This window comes from Simochromis diagramma, unplaced genomic scaffold (genome assembly GCF_900408965.1).
Source record: "Simochromis diagramma unplaced genomic scaffold, fSimDia1.1 OVJJ01000618.1, whole genome shotgun sequence".
In the NCBI taxonomy this organism is placed as follows: Eukaryota; Metazoa; Chordata; class Actinopteri; order Cichliformes; family Cichlidae; genus Simochromis; species Simochromis diagramma.
Window position 1 is genome coordinate 3914398 of NW_024387423.1, and position 27973 is coordinate 3942370.

Here is a 27973-nt window from a genome sequence, read left to right on the forward strand (position 1 = left end):
CTCTACTTCTTTTATGTTACTAAAGTAAGGACCCGTATAAAAGTTTAAGTTTCCATCCAGACATTTCACCTCATAAATGTATGAGTCGATTATTGACTTTAGCCTTCTGCGTGCCTTCTTTTCTTCATCCTACATGCTCTGTTCTGTTCCTCCAGCAATTCTGATTCCAACTCACACAAAACATACAGCAGATTTACACTTTTGCATGCAGCCAAATGCAAATACATGCAAACACGCACACGTAAGCGACCCAGGACCTGTGAGGACCTGCCACAGTTGAGGAATGCAACAAGAGGCTCAGCCAAGAGAAAAGCTATTCATTCAGAGCCCCTTCACGCCCCCTCCACCCACACATGCATTAAAAACACACAAAAAAACAACTTTAGAGGAATGCGTTTGCATGCTGCTGAGAGAGGTATCCACTGTGTGTACAAAAACACAACTTTGGGCCGCTCTCACACACACAAACAGACACACAGTTTATGACTGATTGCTAATTGATTTGGCACTTTGCCAAGCCCTTAAAATGAAAAGCTGAAAGCCTCACTCAATACGGTCCATTCTCTCACTCTCCCTCCGCGAGAAGGCTGGGCACACGCGAGCGTTCACGTTTCTGTGGTTCGGTGCGTGCGCAAAATTTCAGCACAAACACCGTCGGTCCGTTTGTGTGCGTTTTCAGGTATTAAGCTTACCACAAACACAGCCTTGTGCGTGTCTCAGTGGGAAAGCTGACCTGTGGAGAAGTGATTTTCTTTCATATGATGCAACCGTTACTATCTGCAGACGTCTGGTGTCCTGCTGAGAGTCTGACTTCTGAGCTCAATATCAGCTCGAACAGAAGGGGAACGCAAGGAGCTTTGGAGAGGTGGGAAAATTTACTGGCAAAGGATGTCGGCTAGTAAACAATGTTGAGAGTTATTACTTTGTTTCAGGTCACAACACGTCAACCTCGACGGAAACACGACGTGCCAGTCCAGCTGCGTGTGTGTGTGGAGGAGGAAGAGAGAAAGGATGCTACCTCATCACCTAGGATTCAAGTAAACAGTGTCAAGAGTTATGGCCGCATTAAGTGCAACACACAACTCAACTGCTCCATGAATCCTATCTGCTGAAATAGCCAATAAAACACTTTCTAAGTAAAGCTGATCTGCCACCAATACACTGTAATTTAGCACGCTGCTATTCATCCCAACTCTCTGTTAAAGTAAAACTTGGTTTTCGCTGCACTGCAGAGAAAATATTTACAGGTAGCGTTGTGCTCAGCTTGAGCCCGAAGCTGAAGGAAGAGACAATTCGAGTGCTCCATCATAACATCATAAATAAAAATGAGCTGAAAGCCAATATTATCAACAGATTTAATTTACATTTTAACATGGCAGTAGTGTTGATTGGTCCTCAGTGTTAATGAGCAACGAGTAAATCACAAAGGAAGACAATGAAAACAAACTCATCATGTCACTGTTGTTAAATACATGATTTATGTGCACAGTTTGAATTAAAAACTAAGCTTTTCATTGTGAGTGACAGTACAGTAGCTGCCGAAGGCATCGGAGTATTCTACGTATCAAAGCATCCTTTAGTCAAAGAGCATCTCGCTGTTTGGCATTATCAGTAAGTGCTGGATTATCGAGGTGTTACAGTGTCTCTTTTACTATCAGTACAACAAAGATTTCTTCTACAGTGTAGTAAGATTACAATCACAGTGTGTGTGTGTGTGTGTGTGTGTGTGTGTGTGTGTGTGTGTGTGTGTGTGTGTGTGTGTGTGTGTGTGTGTGTGTGTGTAAATGACCACTGGAAATATTTCAGTGTGTTTATAATATAAAGAACGCAAACACAAAAATACCACTTTTAACAGCCATCATAAGAAGTCACACTATTTCATGCTCACCCTGTGATCTTTGATTCACTTCTTTTATAATTCAAATATTTACTTTCTTCAGATGTTTAAAGGCACGAGAAAAGAGCCGGCAGCCAGCCTGTCAGAGACAGCGCGGCATACAGAGTTGATCTGCTGCGTGACATCTAAAAGAATAATGAGCTGCGTGGCGGCTACAGGACTAAAGCAGGATTGAAGACCACGATAGCCAACTTGTTTTGGTTTTTCTCACAAATAATACAGGAAGTTTGGGGCAATATTTCATCGAACTTTAAGTTTCAGTACAAATACTGAGAATCACTTGAATTATACATGGCAGGTATTTTCGTGATCGGGTTGCAGTTTGTAAGCAGTTTGTGATGTAGAGAGAGGTGTGCTGGGAAATTGTCAGCCCTGGAATTAAGACAAGAGGAGCAAAACAGCATCATCACGTCTGATCGGACTGGATACTCTTAGTGAGATTGTTTGAAATGATGAGAGGCATGCTGACTCAGTTTGTTAAAAAGATTTAAACGAGAAGGCTCACTCAGTCATCTAAACATAAGGCCACAGACCACAGCTTAGAGTGGAAAGAGGAAACAGCTACACTGGGCCTGTCCAAAGGTTCTAGAGTTGACTTATTAACACGTCATGTGTTTATTGTGCGAAAACATCAAGTTATTGTTTTACAGAGTTTGCTGTTATTAGTCGAGTTCTTAGCTGCAGTCTTTTTTAGACTAAATCCCCTTTACCACAAGGTCAATTTAGCAACTGGTAACATTTTCTCCAATGGTATTTTGTGGAAAAATATTTTTCCCTCAGAACAGGTTACGAATAAACTTTATTATGTAAGTTTAAGATTAACTGTTTTCAGGCAAAGTCTTTATTTTTCGACCAAGTTAGCCTCACTCTGTCCAAAGATAACAAAATCAACTTACTAGTAGAGTAAAGATTAAATGGGGAAGACAGAGCCAGACTAGCTGTTCATGCTGTGCTGGAATACTACTCGGAAAATTCACGCAAAAACGTCTCACATAAATCCAAGAAAACTGCTCAAATAATGGTATCCTACTTTCTGAGTTACTAACATGAAGAAAAGGATGGCAGAAGAAAGTAAACATTTAGCTAATGGTAAGAAACCTGTGGTTAGTGGTGCAAATTCATGCATTAAACATTATCTTTGGGGTTTAATATGTCATGCTGTTTCCACATTCTGACTTTTAGTTTGTATTTCTGAGCGAGGTCATCGGGTGTGCGTTGGACAGCACTGTACTGAAAGGTACCAACCCACGGGCACACGTGAAGGGCTCAAAAAGGTAGAGAAACTGAAAATGTGACTTCATAAGAGGTTACAGTTCTGGCAGAGCTTTTGGATTTAAGTGCGTTAGTAGTTCCTAATAAAGTGGTCGCAAGTGCTTATAGCAGTCATCTCTCAGCAAGAGCATCAACGAGCATATTTACCTAAAAGATTAAACTGCTGCTTTAAATTATCTGCTCAAAATAGATTTTCCAAAATACTCTACATGTCTTATTTAGCTGTAGTTCTGTCAGGGATAATTTAATCAAACGCATCCCTACGCCCTGAACGTAAAACTCCATGCATGTAACGCTAATTTAACTGTCAGATCGCTGTCAGCTCAAATACTGGGCCACCAGCTTATTGTGTGCGGTGTGTTAAAAGAATACAGTGACATTTTGAATCTGAATGAGCTGTCACACAGTGGGAATCCGAGCCGCGGACTGTGGCGACGAGCTCCGATGATGAATGCCGACACTGCTAGCGAGACATCTCAGGGGACGCTAATAAAGACAAATGCGCAAAGTTTTTCCACAGTGTGTCAAGTGTTTGTGGAAGAAAAATGACAAGTGAAATTCAGAATGTCCTTTCAGAGCTAATGGTAAATAAATTATTTAATTGGTAAATGGAAGGCAGTTTGCCTGGTATTTTGATTGAATGGAAAGTGAATTCATCCCAGGCCTGCTACACGTGGACAATCCTTCCAAATCCGAACGTGACAGCAATGCCCGATATTCTCCATTCATATGTCCTTATGTCATCCTTCTGTATCTAGGCCAGTCTGAACTTTCCTCCGTGTTTCTTCAATCAACATTTCAGTCCATGCAGCCATTACAGAGAGTCTGTTAAGAGCACATTTTCACTTTGATCTCTTTCTTAGTTTTTTTTTCTTAAACATAGAGTTGGAGACTCCATACAGAGTTTGATTTCCAGATAGAGGCTACATTCGCTCAGCTCGGGTTTCCGACTGAAGGAGTTTGAGGTGGTTTAACTGCATGCAGGCTGCAGATAGGCGGACAGACAAGGTGGAGTTCTGCTTTCAAAGAAGTTTACATGTCCCTTTGTGGAGACGCCATCAAGCTACCAGACCCAGGCGGGAGATCTTAGCAGAGAGGAAAGAGTGGAGGATGAAGACGATCGGCTTTGGACACGAGTGGAGGTCCAATTGCTATAAAAGGAAAAGAAAAACAACAGGATTAAAAATTAAAAAAACACAGCTGGGATACAAATGAGAAACAATGATCTATGTGTATTTAAAAAAAACAAACAGAAAATGAATCTGCAAAGCACTTAAAACCAAAAGAAATATACTCAAAACTAACTGCACACAAATGGTTCTCCATGTGGCAAGTATTAGACGGCCCTAGCTGGTGCCAAGCACACACACAAGTATGCACGCAAACACCACATCACTATGAACAAAGCTCTCTCATAGCCTGAATCAACAGTGGGTGATTTCACCGGTACTGTGACTCATATCCTGTTCCTGAGGTCAGTGGGGAGATTTAACCTAGAAATTCACACTAAAACTACTGTTTAGGTGGTTAACTGTAACACTGCAGAAACAAGTGAAGCCAGAGCAGATCTACATGTAGCTACACTGTGATTGGACCATAAAGCTTGGCTTGATATTACACGCTTTCTGTATGTGCATCTGTGACAAAATTAGACAAGTTTAGATCCTGCTAAATTTACAGTACAGTACATACTGTGTGGGGGAAAAAAAGACTCCTAGTTATCTCCTTTTTCAAACGATGAGCTAATGAGCCATCAGCCACATCCGCAAATGTCTTGGGATTCCTCTTATAAAGTCTATAGCTGTGCTGGGATTTCAGAAACACTATAGACACTAAAGCTGTTTCTGCTAAGGTAGCCAGCAGTGGGTTTTGATTCAAAGCGCCAAAGTCTTTGCTTATTTGCCATCAGCTTAAACGGAGCAGTCAAACGCTGGTGTATCCGACAGAAGTTCTACACAGAGCTGTATGTGGACTGTCACAGCAGATCGAGGCGTTGACATAAACATCCGTTTCCAATTTCTAAATCCCATAAGCCTGGGGAGTCTATATTGTTTCACCATCACTCTCTCTTCCAGCATACAGTAAATGACACGGCTTTATGAGTGATGCAAAGGCAATGTTGTTGCTCTGGGTAAACACTTTGTTTAAAGGCTGGGGAAAGGTACTCTACAGGCACATTAATAGTCACATAAAATCCAACCTAAACCACACTGATGCACACATTGGCTTGGGTTTGCACTCGGCTGTTTTCTGGTCCTGAATTACTCGAGGTTGGTCTCTGAAACATGAGCCACCTGGACATCTAATCAGTGAACTGCTGGGTGGTGTAAAACAGATTAAAACTCTTACAGTAAGTGACGGGCTATTTTTAAGGAAAACCCGTGTGCTCTTACCTTCAAAGACGTAAGTGTTCGTGCGAAGTTTATTTCATTTCAGATTTTTTGATTAAGTGCTGTAATTTACTTTCTGCTGTACCACATTCCTTCTTCCTGTTGCGCTTGCTTCTAGCACAGCTCGTGTTCCTTAATTCAAAATTTTAGGAGATATTGTCGCAAATTAGAACGTTTATGGAAGGCTTCCAAGCTTGAGGTCCATAGGGTACATCTCAAGGAATCAATTTTCTCACTTAACAACATGATAAAAAATGCCAGAACGGAATATTTTGCTAATTTAATAGCTTCAAAAAGAAAAATCCCAGAGTATTGTTTGATACAATTAAAAGCATTGTCTCTCCTGATATTCCTCATGTACCAGTCTATACTAAATCTGACTGTAATGACTTTTTAAACTATTTTGTTAATAAGGTCGCTGCTGTCAGGTGTAATATTTCTCCATCATCCTCTCAGTATCACATTGACATGTTGCTTACCTCTGATACCTGGTCCTCTTTTACTCCTGTTACCTTACAGGACATCAGTGCTCTGCTTGGTCGAATGAAACTGACTTCAAGCCACCTTGATGTACTTCCTCCATCATTTTTCATTAGTGTGTTTGATTCTATTGGCCCCTGTATTTTGGAAATAATTAATACTTCTCTTTATACTGGCTCAGTTCCCAGCTATTTTAAACAAGCTATTGTTGAACCAATATTAAAGAAACCAAATTTGGACCCATCTCTTCCAAGCAGTTACAGGCCAATATCAAAACTTCCATTGGTGTCAAAGATTTTGGAAAAAAACAGTTGCAGAACAACTTAACAACTTTTTGGAAAAGAACAATGTTCTGGACATTTTCCAGTCTGGTTTCCGCAAATTGCACTCCACTGAAACCGCTTTGCTTAAAGTGTCTAGTGACATTCTGATGGCAGCAGACTCTGGAGAGTACACTGTTCTGGTTATGTTGGATCTCAGCTCTGCTTTTGATACTGTTGATCACAGCATCATGATAAATAGGCTGAAGGACTTGTTTGGGATTACTGGCGTTGTTTTAAAATGGTTTATGTCGTATCTATCTGAGAGATCCTTTACTGTCTGTATAAATCATGTGCTGTCGGAAACATCAGTTCTGTCTTCTGGGGTACCTCAAGGATCTGTTTTAGGTCCTTTTCTCTTTTTGCTGTATATCCTCCCTCTAGGCCACATTATCAGACGTTACAATAATATTTCTTATCATCTCTATGCTGATGACATTCAGTTGTACTGTTCTTTCAAAGCTTCTGAGTTGTATAAATTGTCTTGTTTAAATAATTGTCTGTCAGAAATCAAACAATGGTTAAATGACAATTTCCTTCAGTTAAATGCAGATAAAGCAGAAACTTTGATTATTGCACCTGATCACATGCTCTCAGAAATTAGGCAGCATATCAGTTTTTTAGACCCTTCATTTCAGTCGAGTCTCAGAAACTTAGGTGTTATATTTGACAGTTCAATGTCTCTTGAGAAACACTCTAAACAACTTGTCCGGAACTGTTTTTATCATCTAAGAAACATTTCTAAACTCAGGCTACTGGTGTCAAAGGCAGAACTTGAGATGATTATTCATGCTTTTATCTCTTCTCGTTTGGATTATTGTAACGGTCTTTTTACGTGTCTTAACAAATCAGCTCTGGATCGCCTTCAGTCTGTACAGAATGCAGCGGCAAGACTTTTAACTGGTACAAACAAGAGGTCACACATTACTCCAGTTTTGGCTTCTCTTCATTGGTTGCCTGTAAATTTTAGGGTTCATTTTAAAATTTTAGTTGTAACTTTTAGAGCTCTGCATGGTGAAGCTCCCCAGTATATCTCTGACCTGCTGAAACCTCATGCTTCATCCCGAGCACTTAGGTCTTCAGGTCAGAGGCTACTGGTGGTCCCACGTACTAGATTTAAAACACGTGGGGATCGGGCTTTTCAGGCACTGGCACCTAGGCTGTGGAACTCTCTGCCGTTGTCTTTACGCTGTCTAGACTCTACTGACTCCTTTAAAAAGCAGCTGAAGACATTTTTATACAAACGGGCTTTTAATTAATTTTAACTTGTATGTCTGATCTTATTGTAAAGCACTTTGTGATTTTTATCTGTGAAATGTGCTATATAAATAAATTTTACTTACTTACTTACTTAATTCCCAGAAGGCCTTGCGAAAGCCCCTGAGAGTGGGAATGAACCTATTCTGTTTACTGTGAGGTGTGTGTAACCACACCCATTTAAGCCTGATGCTTTTTACTCACCAGTATTTCTAAACGCTGACATAATTATACCACTTAAACACTTTTTAGGACATAGTGTCTTTTAAAATGTGAATTACTGGAAAATCAAGCTGTAACTGAACCCTTTGGATTCAAGGAATCCACGGCAACTTCCTCGGGAAGATCCGAGTCAGCATTTTGGCCCGTGCCTTACCCACCTGTCAATAAAACAAGGTTTTTACAAACCTCTTCACTAAAATAAACACCACCTCTGAATCATGGTTAGAAATGTAACGGGTATGGTTTATAGTCGGGAAAATGTAAGAAATTATGTGTCATAATGTGTGTTTGTTTAAAGTTGATTTTGAACAGGCCTGGGAAACATCTGCAGAAACATCTGGGCTACTAAAGTAACTCCTCCTTTCAGTGACACTTTGTGGCTGCTGCACGTTTGACTTTCACAGCCTTAGAAACTCAGACTCATTCGTTTTATTAGATTGTGCTGACTCCAAGAACAAGACTTTATAGAAGTGCCGTTATGATATCTTTCTATTAAACTATGGTGTAGCTGAAAAACAAACAAAAAACCCTCACAAAAAATCCAATCACTACTATCAGTGTTCACCTCTTAGAAGAAACCGATTCTTATGCAGGAACATATTTTGTTACAGTTTGTGTGTCTAAATGTGAAGTTAAAAATACAAAAAATGAACCAAAGAAAAAAAAAAAAACACTCACAATTTCCCCTTCCTTCCCCCCAAAGTCGAGGAACAGCATGCGTACTCCGTCATCTGAAGACATCTTTAGTTTTTCAAAGGGGTAAGAAAGGAGAACTTGGGGCTTGCTAGTAGTGCGAGCTACTCTCTCCTCAAAGTCCTCCCCATCTTCTGCTTTCGGGTCAGCCAGCACAGAGAAGCCCCTCTCATAGTGGATCGCCAGCCGACACCCGTGACCCTGGTACAGACAACCTGGAAGACAAAGATTTTTGATTGTTAACAAGGTGCTCATGAGGAGGTGGAAGAGTGAGGTCTAAAGGATACCTGCAGAGAGCAAGAGTAGAATAGCTAGTCTTTACATACAAGGGAAAATTTTTGTTTTTTATGTGTAAAAACCTTAAAATCCTTACAAAGTGTTGCTCTCTGACAAAAGCTGTGTTTTGTTCACAGTCTATAACACAACTGTGCCTGTGGAACCCAAAGTCCAACAAGGGACTGGAACATTAGCTATGCTACATCCAAGAGAGGTACACTTCCTCTGAGTGAACTGGGATGGCTGATCTAAAAAGAGCTTTTGCATATTCATGCCAGTAATATGGTTTATTAGTGCCGTTCGAGGGCTGGTTGTCAGTCCTGGCACGTTATAAAAAACCCAAAACCCTCGTATCTCTTGTATCTCATATCTGTTTACTTACTAAATGAAGTAGCAGCATTTCAGTGAAACACTCTCCTTCTCATTCGGCTGAAAGTAGGGAGTGTAATTTCTCTATTTTACAACATTTCTCATCACTTTTCTCCCGCTCTTCCTCCTCTCGTCACAGCAGGTGTCTTAGCTGAAAGCTGAGCGTACTATCTTTATCAGCTCCTCCTGCTTTGCCTTGTCCCCGCACTGTGTGATCTAGGTGCATTTAGCCTTATTTTTCACTCCTTGACAGCAGAATACCTCCACTCCCTGCGGCAGACGTGAAGGCCGCAAGACGAAAACTTCATTTGCAGCACAAACTGTGCTCTCCTGACGATATCTGATCTACCAAGCAGCGTGTTTGTTTGACAAAGAGACGGTAAGAGAGAAGAGAGATGTTATCTTTCTATTGTTTGACCAAGATGTGTGTACAAGGATGGATGTTTGTATGTAGATACACACACACACACACACACACACGCACACACACACACACACACTGTTTAAAAGCACTTTTAACAGCGCAGGTGATTTTCAGCATTTCTAAAGACACTAGTTTTCTTTACAAAGTATTAATTCTATTCTATTTGCACACAATAACAGAATAATTTCAGAAAATAACAAAAATGATCAGTGTCAATGTAAACCATAGCACAAACCACTGCTGTGCAATGATAAGCTTTAACTTTGTAGAGGTAGGCGATGGATATACAGAGATATCACAACATTTCCAAGTGTCAAGAACTGGAGTGAGAAGTATCATCAACAAAGAGAGCCACACAGTGCAGAACAAGCCTGGTAGAGGCAAGAATCAAAGATCTCAAAAACTGAAAAGAAAACTAGTGAGAGATGTGTCTGAAGACCCCAGAACAACTGCCAAGACATGAGTGAATGACTTGGCTGAGTCTGGAATTGCCTCAAAGAAGAAAAATCCTGCAGAGGAATGAACTGCAAGCCTGCAGAGCAAGAAAAACTCCACTTCTGCAGAACAGACAACTTTTAGCAATATTATAGTATGCAAAGGATAACCTGGAGAAAATTATGGATACTGGAAGCGCAGGCTTTGGTTAGATGACACCAAACTAGAGTCTAGTTTGGCCAAAGAGATACTGCTTATGTTTGGAGAAAGAAGAGGTGTACGAGCTACAGAACACCGTCTCCACAGTGAAACACGGTGGTCTGAGTATTTTGTTGTGGGAATGCTTCTGTTCGCCTGGATCTCGGGGATCTTGTCAAGGTGGAAAAAATCTTTAAGAAAGACAGCTTTGTGAAGATTTTCAAAGAAAACCTCAAGTAGTCAGCAGCTAAACTAAGTCTGTGTCTTCTGTTTGTCTTTTAACACGAAAATAACCCAAAACACACGTCACTTCACGTTCTGGTGAATAACGACCTCCAGTAAACCACATTGTTGCTCTTTAGGGTTTAGTAGTTGTTAGCTTGTCGTTAAACTGAAAGAGACACATAATGTCTAATTAACTATGTTGGCAGTTAAACCTTCCTAATCAGACTACCATGTTTCAGTTTATCTAAAAAAACAACAAAAAACAACAACAACAACAACAACAACTAAGAGAGGACGGTTAGCAAATGTGACTTGACTTCCTGTGAGTTTTATTTCCCCCGTACAGGGTAATTTGCAGTGCACAAGAATGTAATTAAACACAGAAATGCATTCTACATTCATTTTGATTTTGCTCTTTTCAAGCATATTTCAGTGTGGGTCAGCAGAAAGGCAAAAAAGAAACTTTAATTTCACTCTGGAATGTCTTATTCTAGATTACAAACAGCGGGAGCTGTCAGCTGTAAAACAAGAGTGGAACAAAATGCTACTCGAATGTGCTCAATTAGCACTTCATCATACTCGTTACAAAGCAAAAGTAGGAGCACAAACTGCAGGTGCACAGAGATTAAAAACTGCAGGTTTGGGTCAAGTTATAGGGAGCGCATAAAAGTGATAAACGTAGCACAGCTTTAGTTAAGACACAAAACTAAAGCCAGATTTACATTAGCTGAGTGCTGTTACAGCCAATGACATTCATGCAGGTGTACAGCATTATCAGTGTTGCTGGCTTAATATTAATGCTCAAGTATCTGCTTTTTTTTTTTTAGTTAAACAGGCGGAAACTTGTTGACACCTGTAATCTTTGAAAATCCTTCAAACACTCCAATCTTACTGTACACCTCACGCTATGAACAGTTAAGTTTCTTGAGACGACCACCTCAGTTTGAACTTCTTTGAACTTGACAAACAAAACCAAAAAACACTGACATAAAAGTTGGAGAGCAATGTGAACAACATGGTGACAAATACAAAGTATCTGGCAGTGTTTTGGAGTATTTTTAACCTCCTAAGACCTGAACTCTTCCACGACATGCATTTTTAATTTTTCTTTGATATTTGGGCTGATTGGGAGCTGATGAATGTAAAAACAAAGAATTACCAGATTTTTGTTTTTTTTTTTACCTAATTTTTGTTTCTAAGAAAAATGAGAGCCACATATGAGGATATTTGTTTAAACATTTGATAGAACAGTAGCAGTATAATGTCCTCGTAAGTGGATATCAGGCCCTTGTAGAGAAAAATTGAGTATTTTGGTCTAAATAACCCAAAATGTGATGTCCACATATGTGGACGCCAGGTCCTAGGAGGTGAAAGGTCTTTTGTCCACTTTTGTCTGATCTCCATTTGCATTTATAACAAATTGAAATATATGCAACTTTATGTTAATGTTGTTAAATGTAGCACAAAAGAGACTCAAATTACATTCAAGTAAATAAAGCAATAAATTAATCTCTTTCCTACTTATTGCCTGTGATACTCAAACAACAACCTGTGTGATGACTACGCTTCAGGAAGTAATGTTGATATGAAGAGCAGTCTGATTCAAATAGAAGCTGAGCCACACACATACAGTCAAATAGAGGATAATATCCTGTTTTAACCCCCGATGAAAAATGAGTCTCATAACGTGTAATATTTTTCTAACGATGTATAAACAATGTGACGGGAACAGCGTGTTCCTAATGGTATAAATGGCGCTGCAAATGAAACAAAGAGTGGCGGTCTTTGTTGTGTTCAGGAGATAATATTAGACCTGAAAGTCTTCTACCTGAGAACATTGTTCTGTGGAGAAAGTTCCCACAAGAATACACACACAGAGGGAGAAAGAGGCTTTTCAGGCAGCAACAAAAGCCCTTCTTTCTGCCTGATGGTGAGTGGAAGAGACAGAAGGAGGGGCAGAAAGTGATAACACTGGGAGCCAGAGAGGAGCCAAATGAATCAGGGAAAGAGAGGGTCACAGAAAAAAAAGGAGGGAGACACTAAGTGTGTTACAAACACCAACAAGTGGAAATTCTAAAAGGTTATTAGGAGACAAAAAGTTGCATTCAGTACTATTTGTCTTGTAACTTGTAACTCATTAGGAGGAGGCAGAGTACCTCATATTTTGAAACTGCAACCCACAGCTCCGGTCTTCAAGTGTCGCAGCAGGTTAATAGGTTAATTTCCCACAGCCCCTGAGATAAAATTGCTTTATAAAGTCAATTTTAAGTCATTAAGAGGTTTACCTGTTCATTAAGGAGACTGTATCGACCTCCAAGACAATTCGGCAGGTTCTGCAGCTGTCACTTCAACGACAACATTAAAGAGAAGCTTGAAAAGGAGGACGTGGGGATTGCTGACTTTAAACAGCTAATGGTTTGAAGCTGAGAGTAAAGTTTGCTTGACTTTGGAAAACACAGTTGAGAAAGCGGTCTCGCTACAAGACCCATGTAAAACGGCATTAGGCAAATCACACATGCTAATTAGCGTGCATTACAGGAGGGAAGGCGGAGAGCTTTCAGTTATTGATTTTGATTAACACTGGTGAAAAGCGTGCAGATGTCGGAAGGCAGGGAGAGAGGATTTACGGTAGACATGAGTAAGGTTTAAACTATTCATATATTATGCCATGATATGCACCACAGAACATCGTGGCAGTGACTTCTTCCGCTAATTGCTTAAAATACCAGAATAACCTCGAGAAGGTTTAAGTCACCTTGGATAATAATAATAAAGGGAATGACAGCAGGCCGAGAGCTCACGAAATTTGATTTCAAATACGCCTTTAAAGCCCCTCAAGAACGGCCTTCTGCCCGATGAGTGATTGAAAGTTAATCCATCTTCAGAGCAAATCTTTATTATAGGATCTGACAGTGAATAAACTATAAGGATGATTTAGAATATAACACAGACGAAAAGCAGACAAGGTCAGTATAATGAATCCTCAAGTGGCAACCGCTGACACATGAGCAAATGCACTGAGGAATGTGCATCAGTCCATTCTAGAAAAAAAGGTTAGGTATAGGGAGCAATGGAGATTCAAAACCCCGTGTCACCAACTTATTACCCAAAAGACTATTAAAGTATAATCAAAAAATTAATCAAAGAAATCTATTACAATAAACATTTGTAGCAGTGGTAATAGCATGGTTCAGTAGACCTGTTAGTTGGACGAAAGTGATAAATACCCCATCCACACACAAATGTTAAATGGTCTGCAAAGGAATAAATTTGTATATTTATTGCCGTTCCCAAAAGATGGCACCTCCCGACCTGACCTCTACAGTCAACATGAGTTTTAAAAACATGAGCTGTGAGTAAAATCTCAACAACTCTTGGCTGGATCGTTGTTATATTCATCAGATTTTAGAACTTTAGTGAATCACTTGCATTTAATCTGTTGTTTTCCATCAGGTTGCTTTATTAATTTAAAAGACCTGTAAAACTAACACCCTAATCCAGGGGTGGGTAACTCCAGACCTCGAGGGCCAGTGTCCCTGCAGGTTTTATATGTGTCCTTGAACCAACAAAGCTGATTTAAATGGCTAAATTAGCTCCTCAACATGTCCTGAACTTCTCCAGAGGCCTGGTAACGAACTAATCATGTGATTCAGGTGTGTTGACCCAAGGTGAGATCTAAAACCTGCAGGACATCGGCCCTCGAGGCCTGGAATTGCCCACCCCTGCCCTAAGCGGTTCCTCTCTGCTTAGTGCTAAGGAGAAAATGTTAACATTTTAATATGCTAAATGATCATGGAAGGGTTCAGACCAGTATTAAAAGGGTTGGCACCCATTTACACATATGCACATCACTGCCACACATCCCTGACGTCCGCTCAGCAGATTACTGGTCGGCCCGAGGTCCAAGTTAAAGCATAGCAGAGACTGGGACTGGGATTTAAAATGCTCACAAATTGTCTCCTTCCTCTACTAATCAGGAAACATCAGAAAAAAATATTTCTAAACCACTTTTTTTTGCTTGGTTTTTAACCCCACCAGTCAGCTGCATGTCTTTGGACTGTGTGGGTAACCGAGAGAGAACCCACACAGACACAGGAAGAACATGCAAAATGGTGAGTGGTTATCAGTCTCTTTGCTTTAGCCCTGACACAGACTGGCTACCTGTCCTAGGTTGACCCCACCTCTCAAGCTGGAATGTAACACTCTCAACCCCAAATTGGATAAGCAGAAGAAAATGTATCGATGGGTTTTTAAAACCCAACTGAGTTTTGCTTATTGCTAGCACTACTAGCATATAAACAGTCTTTACAGATGTTGTGCATGCAGATGTTTTAGCAAATAAAGCAGCTGTCAAAAAAAAGTCAAGCAGCAAACAGCAGGGAGACTTAGCTAGAGTCAAAGCAGCTCTCTGGTTTCCTGAGGATTATTAAGAGACAGATGCCTGAAAAGAGAATGAAAAGAAGCACGACTCCAGATGAATTTGAATGTTTCCCAGTCTGCTGGGTGTTTAAGTTGGTCATATCAACTTGAATGATGATAATATGTTGTTGTTGTTTTCACAGAATTTTTTTCAGCTACCCCTGAGTGGCCAAAAATAGTTACAGCAGACTCTAAAGGCCCTGCATGACCGCACATGTGTTTTCACTCATCTTGGTAGAATCAACCTCTGCTCAGATTGGAGGTGGGCAAAGCTATGCCGAGCAATATAGGACTATGCACCCACACACCCCTATGAAGTCTTTTGATCATCCAGTAGACAAGTAAAAGAAATTACCTGTGTGGCTGTATCGTGGCTGTGGCCTTTGATTTCTTTCTTTCATTGCTGCGTTTAGAGCAACAGATCATTTATGTTGAGCAACGCGCGTCAGTCTAGACAACGTTTAGTCATGGGATTAAAGAAAACGTGCTGATTGCGTTCACATTTCACAGCTAACTGCCATGACAAACAAAATCAGACTTTTACAATGCAGCTTAGAGGTTTTAAATTAAGTTTCACAGACGTGAATAAAGTCGTGCTACGCTAATCACAGCGTGACATGTGTGGAGACGCATTTTTAGGAAAGTTTTAACAAGAGCTTGGCGATAAATGCTCCAGAAACTACACTGACAACGAGGACACAATGACGGTGATGGTCACCGCTCAATTCGGAATAAAGTCTGTTTCGTGATTGGCTAGAATCTGAAGAGAAAGTTAGTTTGGCAACGTGAGAAGGGGCACCCAAGGGAGAAGTGGAGTTCCCAGGGCATTCTGTGCTTTGAGAGAGGGAGGCCACCAAGAGGGAGGGGTGGTATTCTGCTGAAATTCCCGGGACGACCAGTGCTCACTGCTAAATAACACACACACACACACACACACACACACACACACACACACACACACACACACACACACACACACACAAGCCTGTTCAGCCATCTTAGTGAGGACCTTCATTGACATAATGGTTTCCCTAGCCCCTTACCCTAACCATTAAAAATGAATGTGGTTCTCACAAGTATAGTAGAATGCAGATTTTGGTCCTCACAAATATAGCTAGACAGGAACATACACACACACACGCACACACAGTAGAAAAGCATTCCTTTCTATAATAAGCAAGTACTTTGTCCACATCCTCCATATGGCTGTCAAATTAGATCACAAACCCAAAGGTATCCTAATGTTTTAGTGGATGTAGGAGTCTGTATATATTATGCTCTTTGTACCAGATTTACGCTTGCCAGACCTCAGGCTGTACTTACTGGTGCAGCCTCTTAAATCTCTCTGGATATGATTTGCTGCAGCATGCCTGAACACACGTGAGAAAGCATCACAGAATCCAGCACAGTGACCCGCACAACTCAACCTGCTCCAGCCATAGCTCCTACATGCATTCCTGTCTCTATGCAGGTGTATCAATATGCATGTTCCTATGTTTTTTATGCATTATATCACTTAATCTTAATGTTTGTGTGCTGTGTAGCGGGACTCACTCGTAGAGACTTCTTTGATCATCTCAGCTGATCCGTGACATCCATTCACAATGTGTCTGGTCCACAGGGACAGGTCCTTGGTGGTCTCAGTCCGGAACAGGTGAGTCTCAATGCCAAGTCGTGTGCCAGTCCGAGTGGCAAAGAACAGCTCTGTGCCAGAGTGCGGCGACCCCCGGTCAGGGCCTGAGTGGACCAGACTAAATAAACACATACAAAGCCTTTTAGCAAAGAGAAGAAATTCAATATACACTCTTAAGCTTGGAAGTATTTTTTAGAAAAATCATTTTTAAATGAAAAAAGCAACACCATAGTGTTAGTCATCATAAAACAAATTGAATGTGTTAAGGCCCAATATTAATGCATGTGCAAGTTTCTGCAAGTCAGTCTCTTTATGAGGGTCCTACCGCGTTGCTAAAAGTGGGTAAGTGTGTGTAGGGCTCTGCCAGGCCTCCTGGCCTCGTGGTAAGCAGTCATATAGCAGCAGGTCCTTTTCTGTCACCACCACCAGCACCGGCTTCCAGCACTGCTTCTCACTCTCTGTCTGCAGCACAAACAACGAGACTATGACAGCTTTCCTTTAATGGTCTGACATATAAATATATAAAAATTAGTCTTTTAAAGAGCTGCACTAATCAGGAGGATTATCCGCACGACAAAAGCTCCAGCTATTGGCCCATATAGTCAATATCTTTGTATGCAAGGCATTGTGACATAAATTTAGCAATATTATTTGATGACAAAAAAACCTGATAGATGAATTCAAAATTAAATGATCAATTAGTAAAATTCTAATATAATAGATTAACTAGGCAGTTAATCCTGTAAACCTGTGCAATCTAAATTTGATCACATCAATTCTGCACGATTAGAAATACCTATTCCCTCTTGTGGTTTTTGCAAATACTAAGATTGTCTTCATGTTTTTAAATGAGTGCTGATGAGGCTGATCACTGGCAGTAACAGAGAAGACTGGTGTGTGTGTGTGAGCGTGTGTGTAGTTGCAATCTGTAATAGCTGTTCACAAGGCTGTTCTGTTCTGTCACAGGAAATGTCTAGATTCACTATTGTGCACCCAAAATAAATGTGGCTGGTGTGCAGTTGTAGGTTTTTTTAAGCATATGCTTAGCGGTGCCCCCTCAGCCACTCATCTCCACAAACCCCTCACTCAGAGCACGCACACACCGAGTGTGGTGTTTCATTTTACAATGCTCCATAACTATTCTCATTATGAGAGCTTATCTGCAGCACAGCCACGGAATCCTAAGCTGCTCTTTGAAGTTCTGCCTCATCCAATCGTATCGTGGGATTTAGAGGGTCAAGGGTCATATTTTTAACATAATCAGAATATGTTGCTAAGTAACAGTATTGTGCTGCATTTAAAGATTAAAATACTGTCGAATTCACGAGGACTAAATTAGGTAGATACAGATGTTCGTGGGCGTGCAGATATCTCTGCATAGATGTCTGCATGTATGTATACACAGTACAAACACACACCACATTAATACTTTGTCATATATTCATACACCATCTGGGCCCCTTTCCCAGGCCCACCGCCTCACTAAATTACACCTTTCTGACATGCAGATTGACCTATTGCTTTATCTTTCTCCAACAGTTAATCTGACGGCTCCAAGTAGTATGCAACAAGTAAATACTGCCACTGCTTTATCAAGCAAACTATTTTTGTCGTTTTCTGTGTACAAATGTGTGCAGCTGCATGGCGATTTTCTTGACATTTACACCTGACTATCATATTTCCCCCTTCTCTGTGACAGATGGCTTTTTATGCTGCTTTTACGTGACTATTTTGAAGGATTTCTACCATCTGACTCAATTAAAAAAATACCCTTTACAACTTTACACACAAACAACAAATGCTTTATCTCTTAAGGGCATTAACGCAGATTCCAGATATATTAACCCTCATAAAATACATTGGAATAATGTATCAAGAGCTGATTAAGAACTGATATAGAAATTTGCTGTCCCACCCCCAGAGGGTAGACAAATTTATATCCCCACAGTGTGAGTAATGCACTCCTACCTTGCCTGCAAGCCATCCCAGGTGTCGTATCTCTTTGCTGCCAGCAACTCCTGCCCTGGCTGTGTTTTGGATAACCTCTTGCAGCACCCGCTGTAGCAAGATGGATCATTTTTAAGGTAAATAGTTCAATATGCATAACTTAACATTCAAAGACATTTCCAGAGGCTTACTTATATCTACTGAAATATCGAGTGCTGAGAGACACTGGTATAATATTTCACGTAGAAGACAGACCTGTGCCAGTGCTGATGTGACAGAGTGCATGGCGGAGAACCACGACAGGGCAGATGGTTGGTCTGGGCAACGCAGCACCACAGTGTGCCTGACATCAGGAGAGTGTAGCTCTAGTTGTCTACAGGGGAAGATAAGAAAAGTTAAATAGGTTGAACTTCTCTGTTATCATCCTGAAGCGAGTGCTAAAACCTTGAGAGTGAAGAATCTTGAAAATATATTTGTTAGCCTTACCACAAAACTCCAATTTATTCTGGACTTACCTTTTCAGGTTTGCGCTTTAACATATGCCCCCTTTCTTATTTGCTTAATCACAGCAACTCGGTCAGAACAATGAAATAAATGGCATGGAAATTTTTGTTTATTCAACGTGCATTGCATTCTCTGTGGGAGACCAGCACCGTCTCTCTCCAAATTTCCATATCTAATCTGCTTACATGAAATGTGAGTCTTTCTGGCCTTGGTTAAAAAACAAACAAACAAACACATGCCTTTCAATCTCTCTGAATGGCTCTTTGATTGTGTGCTCAGTGAATATGAATTTTAAAAAGGCACATGTGTCTGCCTACAGTGCATAAAGTGGTGCACTGTTGTTTTATAGGGCAGCAAAGCAAGTATACAGCTCCACGACGTAAACCAGTATGCTATAGATAAATAACCTGACCACTTTAAAGGAAGGAAATAATAAGAGTAACAGTGGACACAGAAAACTATTAAATATTCTTGACTCAAAGATTTAAAAGAAGCGATATGGTAGCAACTGTACAATGTGTACTTCACATTGTGTTTGGGCCGTGTTTGAAGTATGCACAGTCTACAATGTTTATCACGTGATTTTCAAGGATTGAAAATGCACAAATAAGGTAAATGAAGCTCAAGTAGGAACAGTGTCTGCTTGTGTACGCTTTGGTAATATCCATTTAATAACAACCTTTAAAATACGATTGAAAATACAGAGAAAAAATTAGCTGTGGCACAGTGGACTAAAACTCCACACTAAGGGTGGTTTCAACATGACAAAAATGCTTTCTTTGCAGCTTTCTTTTATCACACAGACGGAGAACCTGAAAAAATCCCCAGTGGATATGATTAATTTGCTCTTCTATCAAAACGTAGGCGAGACCATCTACAGTAGATAAGCTCCAGGTGTTAATCTGAACTAAAAATAGAATCGGTGCTTGTAAAAAGGCAGGTTGATAAAGGGCATCCTGGAGGAGAGGAGCTATAAGGGCTGAATTCCGGGGCTAGAAGTGCTTTTTGTAGAGAAAGTTTTTTGGTGTGCTATTTGCTTTGGCAAAAACTTTGACAACCTAAGTTATCTGTCCCTTGATTGCATGACGCAGGAATGGGGAACATAGGGAGGACTAGCAACGAAACCCATCTCACACACAAACAGTACAAGTGGATCGTTGGGTTCTCGCTACAATTTTGTAGGGTCTTTAACTTTTAACTCAGCATCTTAAGATGTTTTCATGTAAATTGGCTCTATAGAAATAAAACTGAGCTGAGCTGAAAAGGCTACTGCTCTGAATGCATGGCGTTACATAAGTGTGCTCCTGCATGAAAGAAGTTAAATCTCTCATTTGATCAAAGGATAGTTGTCCTCGTGGGATTATCAATAGATTTAGCAAATATGTATTCAAGGTCTCTTCCATCATGCAGATGTGATCCAAGGATAGACTGTATGGATGTAGACACGGAGATGTCGTTCAGTGATTTTTTAAGCCTTGTTGTGAAACCCTGACTTGAGAATTTTAGCTATCTGCCTTATTATCTGTATTATAATTAACCTGTCTTCACCCAAAAGTAAAAATCAAGGTCTCTTCCATCATCCAGATGTGATCGTCAAACTTTTCTCTCCTTCTCCTGTCATGTGGTCCCCTTCTTTATTAACTCACTCCTTCTGAATTATCACTCCTGCTCATCACTGTCCCATCTTTCCTCAAATGCCAATCTTCTGAATCTTAGGCTTAAACACAGTTTAAACAGCATCTGCTGAAATGAAGAGAAAAACCTCAGATAGATGAACATTGCACTGAGTAAAGTAAAAGAAGATAAAACAGGCTTATCTATCACTTAATATAAAGCCATTTTATCACCCCCGAATCCCTAAAATGAAAAAGGAGTTTAATCTCACTCTGCAATCTTTAACTTCTGTTTATTATATCAGAACAGCCAAACTCTGTGAAACATCTAACTTTCGAGACAAATATGAACACCTCGTCAAACTTTTGCGGCTTAAAAACGACAACCTGCATTTCAACTTGGGCGTCCTTCTGTTTAAACATTTACCAAACATCTACTGGCAAGGTAAGGCTGGAACTCAAGAAAGGAAAGAACTTTCTCTTGACTTTCTTGAGAGAAAACAGGTTAGTCAAGATAAATTTTGCTAAGGACTTTATCTGTGTCTGTGAATCTGCCCTCAAGCTTTATCAAACCACATAACAGTGTTATCTGTGTAAAGCTTAAGCTGCCTATGTCACTAGATGAGATATTGATCCCAGCTACTCACAAATAAAGTCAGCAAAGTTCAAGTCTGTCATGTTTTTTTTGTTTTTTTTGTGTAATAATAAACTTAAAATTAATGAACTTTAACCACAAGTTGTGTTGTTGTTGTTGTTGTGTAAAACACTCATATATGAGAAGACTAGATGATTGTCCCATGTGGATATAGCAGAATACCACTGAGCACATACCCCAAGGCCAGGTCCATGCTAATTAACTGCAACTTTTTTGTACTATTAGAGTCCTTCAGTCAGGCCTACTTTAGTCAAAAGAAGATAATTATTTCCAGTGGCAGTTTATGTCTGTGAGTATGGAGCCTCCCTGGACCTCCTTCCTGTCCTTTTACAAGGATATGTGGGAAGCAAAAAAGGACTCCTTACTCCTAGCACAGAAGAGAGAAGGAATCCACATTGACACAACACTGATTAGATCGCACAGAGCATGAGAAGGAGGAGCTGGGGTCAATGTTGGTTCCAAAGTGGCTTGCAGATGCAGTAGCAGTAGCCAAGCTAAATCAAATTTACAGCCCTTCATATTTGAGATTTGCCAATTAGATGTACGGAGACGCAAATAACTGGGACTCTAGACTCGGAGAGGGAAGGGTCGTGCCATGTGACAGGACAGCACTTTCTCCACAAATGTCACCTGTCTTTCCAGGGTTGAATCCCGGACCAAGTGACAAAATGCACAGTCTTAATAAAGACTTAATAAAGCAAAAACGCTACACAAGAAGATGTGAAATTAGTACCCTGCGGGCAGTGTACATACCAGGTAAGCATTGCAGACTAACACCAACAGGAGCTAAGTTAAGCTAACTTCAAGCCGGCTAACAACCGTGCTAATTAGCAGTAGCAAGCTAGTACGACTGCAGAATAATTACACGACTCTGAATGTAATTCTTTCTTTAGCTTAAATACTGGAATAACAAGTTGAGTATTACTTTGCAGACTGTCCCAACTAACATTATGCTCATTAACAGCAACTGATATAAATAAGAATCTTAAGTGACCCTGCTTTATTTTAGTACCTTGGGAAATACACACTAAGGCTGTGTCATATCATACCATCCCTGCTTATATCAGTATAAATGTTTATGTCATATAAAATTGTAATATTGCGAAATCAATGACATGTTGATGTCTTGCCTTTACATTTCCTAGCACAACAACACAAGCCCAAGCATGCTTGAGAGCAAGAACAGCATTATAGACTCCAATAACAATTTAAGAGCTAGCTTAATATATTAAGTGGTTTGCCTAAAAGATGTCAGACTTTAGCGCACAGTACTTTGCAAAATATGCAAGAAAACTGTTCCTTCTAAAGGTGGAAACAACCAATTTGTTCCACCACTTCAGGCAAAAACATGCTGTCGAGTGCAACTAGGGTACAAAGGCATGTGAGGAGGAGATGCTAACAGATGGTAATGTGTAACACAACCCTAAACAAATGATTCCACCAAGCATGTCTATAACTAGCACTCGCTAGTTACAGCCCATATTACAGGAAGAGCAAACAGTAGATGGAAATTACTGCTGTGTTTACATAATGGTAAAGAGAACTTAAGCAACTGGTTAAAAAGCAGAAGACTTCTAAGAAGACTTGAAAGGTTAAGTATTTGATTTTCCTACAGGATGTAAACTTTACAACATCCTGTAGGAATTTAGAGGTACAAACTTCTTTGTAGTTTACAGGAAGCAGACAAAAGAATATTTTTGAAATGAACTTATTTTCTTTGATACTTATAAAAACAATGCTAATCATAATGAAGGTAAGTATCAAGCAGCCTTGCGTGTTGCCTTTATGCTTAATGTGGTACGAAATGCCTCAACAACTCAAACACCTGCAGCTGCAAGTGCAATGAAAAGCTAACACTTCAAACTGAGAAAAAGTCAAACGAAACCAAATCTAAGCCGAACAATCTAAACACAGCTTCCACGATAAGCTGATACTGCAAAAGTTTAAAAAGTACATCGTGTTTCCAGCTGACAGAGAACCACATATTCTATCCACAGATGGTGTTTTTACTTTTCATTCTATTTTTATTGGATTTGTTTATTTTTACTGACTGATTATTTAGTAGATTTATAATGTTAAAGTGTTGTTGTAGCGTTTCCATAAAGACAGTTGCGACTTGGCTTTGATGTTTCCTTCATCATCTCAAGCTTTCAAGTGTGAGCTTCCACTTTCTCCCAGAATCATACATATGGAGAGGGAGGCAGGACTAGACGAGGCACAGAATGATAGGAAAACACTGACAATTGTTTAGAGGGCAAAAAGTAAAATATCAAGAGAGTGACAAGGATGGGAGGACAATAGAGACAGAAAATTGATTCAAATGGCAGAATACAAAGAGAGATGATGATAGAAAAGAAAGGTAGAGGAAACCAAGCAGACAAAAACACAAACAAGTATGAAAAACAGACATGAGAGAGAGCAAAGTATAAACAAGTAGGGAAGCAACACAGAAAGTGAGGCAGAGAGAAAGACAGCTAGGGCATAAAGCACACAAACTCTGATATCAAACGTGTTTAGAAAAGGAGAGTAAATCACTCTTATCTTCCCCCATGCTGTTTGAGTGGGCCATTGTCAAATTACCAACCAATTAGCTTGATGACAGCCCCTAACAGACCACCCCCCACTGACTGAGAATTAGCTAGGCAATACTTCAAAGGTTTGTCTTTAAGGAAAACTGAAAATGGATTTTAAAAACCCGTTACTGAGTAATCCCCACAGGACAGCTGAAGAAGGCTGCTTCTGTTCACTCACTGTGACATGCAGGAGCAGAAAACTAGTTAACCTTTAATTAACTAAAGTAACCAACGATCTTTTCTTTGTTTCTATTAAATTCAATTTTATTTATACAGAGCCAAATCACAACAACAGTTGCCTCAAGGCGCTCTATATTGTAAGGTGAAATCCCTACCATAATACAAAGTAAACAGAAAACCCAACAATCATATGACCCCCTTTGAGCAAGCGCTTCGGCAACAGTGGGAAGGAAAAACTCCCTTTTAACAGGAAGAAACCTCCAGCAGAACCAGGCTCGTGGACGGGCAGCCACCTGCCACGACCGGTTGTGGTGGACAGGACAAAAGACATTAATAATAACTAATGATTAAATGCAGAGAGGTGTATAAATACATAGTGAGTGGAAAAGATGACTAAAGAAGAAACACTCAGTACATCACGGGAATCCCCCAGCAGCCCAGACCTCTTGCTGTGTAACTTTGGGAGGAGAAAGTTCTGAGTTGAACTTTCAAACATTTTCTAGTAACAAAGCCTGAAAGCTATGTCTGACTACACTCACATGACAGACTTATACCCAACATATCTGTGTTGCAAAAAAGACAACAACAAACAGAAAAAACTGCACACAAAAAATAGTTCCAGTGACCCACAAACATAATATGAGCATCTTTTCAAGACAAACCTGGTGAACTATGAGCACAAGAAAAAAAAGATACCTTGTATCCACAATGGAGTTTCGTTTCACTCACCACTAAATACAGAATTAAGAATTTGAAAAAGCGCTGCAGGCCTGGCAAAACAAAATGTACGTAACATGTTAAATTAATAACAGTTTTGATTCAAGATCATATTACTCAGCCCAAGGTGGAACTATGTGTGTGGTTAATGTATGAACCTGAAGTCATTAAACAAGCATTTAAAAAAGCCCAGAGAATCTGCTCGTGTGTGTGTGTGTGTGTGTGTGTGTGTGTGTGTGTGTGTGTCTTCGCTACCTGTTCTCAGGGTCTGGTGTGGTCATGGCTCGGGTTACATAACACATCTTCAGTGGTATGCACCTCCTGTCACCGTTCAGAGACAAGGAGTGCTGAATCGTAGGACTTGGAGTTTCAGGTGAGGAGGTGACGGGAGGGCTGCTGAGACGGGGGGACTCGGGAGGAGGCGTCTCCCAGCCGATCTCTGACACGGGAGAGCCCTTTTTGACATATGGTGTGGCCTCACGCATATACTTGACTGGAGAGGAATAGAAGAAATACATTTTTAGTACACACAAAGCAATGATAACAATAAAAATTGAGCCACATGTTGAGATTGCAAATTATTTGTCGTCACTTTTGGCCATCTTCATAATTTTCTGTAGATAAAATGGTTCATATTTATATGCTATAGTGACGCCTATTTGTCTTTGCACACTCTAAACAGTATAAATGATTTAATTCGTATAAATATATATACTTTTACAAAAATACATATTAAAATGAAAAAAGGCTACATGTATAACAATGAGGCTGTTCTTTTGCTGGCAGGGTTGTAACCTCATTTAATACAAAGGCCAATTAAAATCCCAACACGTTTGACCTTACAGGCTTGCAGATACTCATAATGTAAAATCCATATGTGCTTCAGCAGCAATTAACAAACCTTGTTGTTTTGAAGGTAGTCTGTATCTGTCATAACGCAGAGGAAGGAAGTGAGGATACCACAAATGTTCACATGCACAGCCAACATTGAAACTGTTTTACTTATAATACCACTGAAGTGTTTGTTAAGCACAGACTTTCACGGGGCGGAAAAGTAATTTTCAGCAACATATCTGTGCGTTAATGATGCTTGTCAGAGACCCAGGAGGGTGTACAGATTACAGAAACTTGCCTCTGATAGTAATAAAACTTAGGACCACAAGTCTGTTTCGTGTCCGCATCATGCAGTGGCGGTTAATTAGATCGATTACAGCCTCAGACCTGCTGCGTCACGCCCTCACCATTGATTTCCTGTGTGTAGTTTTACAATCATCTGTCCAATACGTTCTCGTTCACCCGTTAAAATCAGAAGGAAGAGAATCAAATCAGTTAATTTGCACATGTGCTCTGGAGTGCACGATAGAAGCCCACTTCAGATGCTCTCTCACTAAAATATTCAGTGTCCTCTGAATAATGTCATCTCTAAAGATGACTATTGTCCACAGAGTTTTCTGATAAAGCAATACATGTTTTGCTCCACAGACAGCAGGAAGCTCAGTGGAAAAACAGTGATACACGTTCCTGTAATAATTAAGTGGCCCTCTGCGCTGCCACTTGATAACAGCAAATGTCAACATGCCATTTAACTGCGGTGGTTTTTGTCAACAAAATCAAGTGCCTCTTCAGCTCTCAATAATTTGTTGAAACGTATTGATTTGCCTCATCGTCCCTGTTGCTGCTGGCAGCTCTGGCACCACTGAGTCACTTCAAGATCCACGGCCGACGCCGCTGGGCTATCTGAGAAACACACAGCTTTACTTGTACGAGTCATACTGATGCTCATTTTAAATTCCACATGTCCTCCTCTTTGAGAGGAGGAGAAAAGAAGGCTGGAACCATGTTACAGTGAAAGACAGAAATAGGGAGTCGGAGATAAAGTGGGTGCACAGATTGCTTTCTATGTCCTGAATACGCTAAATCCTTATTATGGCCTGGATGTCTAATTGGCATATCTCGCAGTACAGCTGCATATAATTGGCATATGGCTGGTGGCATTTGTAATCCAGCATGTGAACTATTCTTGGTAGAAGCACTATTGAGCACTACGGGATGGTATAACAAGCCTAACCTCCAACCTGTAAATTAGGGATGATAGGCTCATAACACAGAGGCTCATAACACAGAGGAGAAGACAGGGATGATGTAAGAGTGTCCTCAATGGACGTACAGATACGATGTGATCTAATTGCACAGTAGAATAACCCACACAGTCAGATCAGATTAAAACAGCTTGAAAAAAAAAAAAAAAAAAAAAAAAAAAGGTTGATACGTTTGTTGAAATCAAAGGACTGAATAGATCAAATCCAGCGCAGTCAAATAAGGACAACCACTTCTGCTTTATGTTAAGTGTGTTAACTCGAAGGATATTAATAAAAAAGGGAAGAAGCAAAAGTCTGAAAGACTGAGACTGACTTTTGTGATTAGACAGCAGCACAGAGACCGTCTGCCTCATACTTTGTGTTGCAAACATCACAAAGCTGCAGCAGAACATCAAATTCGTGACTTGTGGCGTTTTGCTGAAATTTTTCTGAGCATCTTAGTTCAGCCATTCCTGCACTGTGAGGATGCGTTTTGCTCCCTCTGCATTCCTTTAAATGTCAGTTTGAAAGTTTAGACTTGGTATTTGGGCTCAGGCTAAAAAAACAAAACAAAACACATATATAATCACACCTTTCTAATGGGCCTACCCACAGCACTGTGCCTAAATCATACATCCTTAAAAAATAACTGTGAAAGCATGTACACCACACAGAAACCACAAGACCTGCGGTTGATCAGCTAGGCGTCTTTTGCTCTGTGTCAGTTTCCGACGCTGGTAGAGAACGTGACTGTAAAGACAGCACGAAGCAAGATGAATCCATCTGCTGATTTTCAGACACAAACATGTGGCACAATCCTAACAACTTACCCGTTAATTTCACACCATACACAAAACCTTTATCATTATCTACCCAAACAGCTGATACCCTGGTTACAAATTTACAGTCCACTCTCTGAGCAGAAAAAAAAAAAAAAGACATGCCACCCATCTACTATAAAAACATAATGTTTAGTTGATGATTTGCTTGCAGTTAACATTTACAAAGAATCCCCATTCCTAGAAATAGAGCTCTAAGTGTTTCCAGTGGAGGGGAAAATAAAAAGGGGTACAGTCCGTGCAGTCATTACACTGTAAGTGTGTACGTCTGTGTGCATTCCCTTGGGTCGTGTTTCTATCCCATTACAGCCCCAGCTCTGCGCAATAACCTCAATAGCTGGAGAAGAGCTTGAAAAG

The 27973-nt window shown here is 40.2% G+C and overlaps 1 protein-coding gene across 1 annotated transcript in view; it reads right to left on the reverse strand.

Annotated features, from left to right (window-relative positions):
• Nucleotides 1–1341: 1341 nt before the first annotated feature.
• sntb1 (syntrophin, basic 1) overlaps nt 1342–27973 on the reverse strand; it is a 39787-nt gene continuing 13155 nt past the window's right edge. Inside the window, exons 2-8 of the mRNA XM_040012949.1 lie at nt 24955–25192; nt 18713–18830; nt 18479–18568; nt 16836–16972; nt 16432–16628; nt 8517–8746; nt 1342–4320 (exon numbers count right to left, since the gene is read on the reverse strand). Of these exons, the coding sequence (XP_039868883.1) occupies nt 4228–4320; nt 8517–8746; nt 16432–16628; nt 16836–16972; nt 18479–18568; nt 18713–18830; nt 24955–25192 (1103 nt within the window). The 3' untranslated portion in view covers nt 1342–4227. The remainder of the gene's footprint in view (nt 4321–8516; nt 8747–16431; nt 16629–16835; nt 16973–18478; nt 18569–18712; nt 18831–24954; nt 25193–27973) is intronic.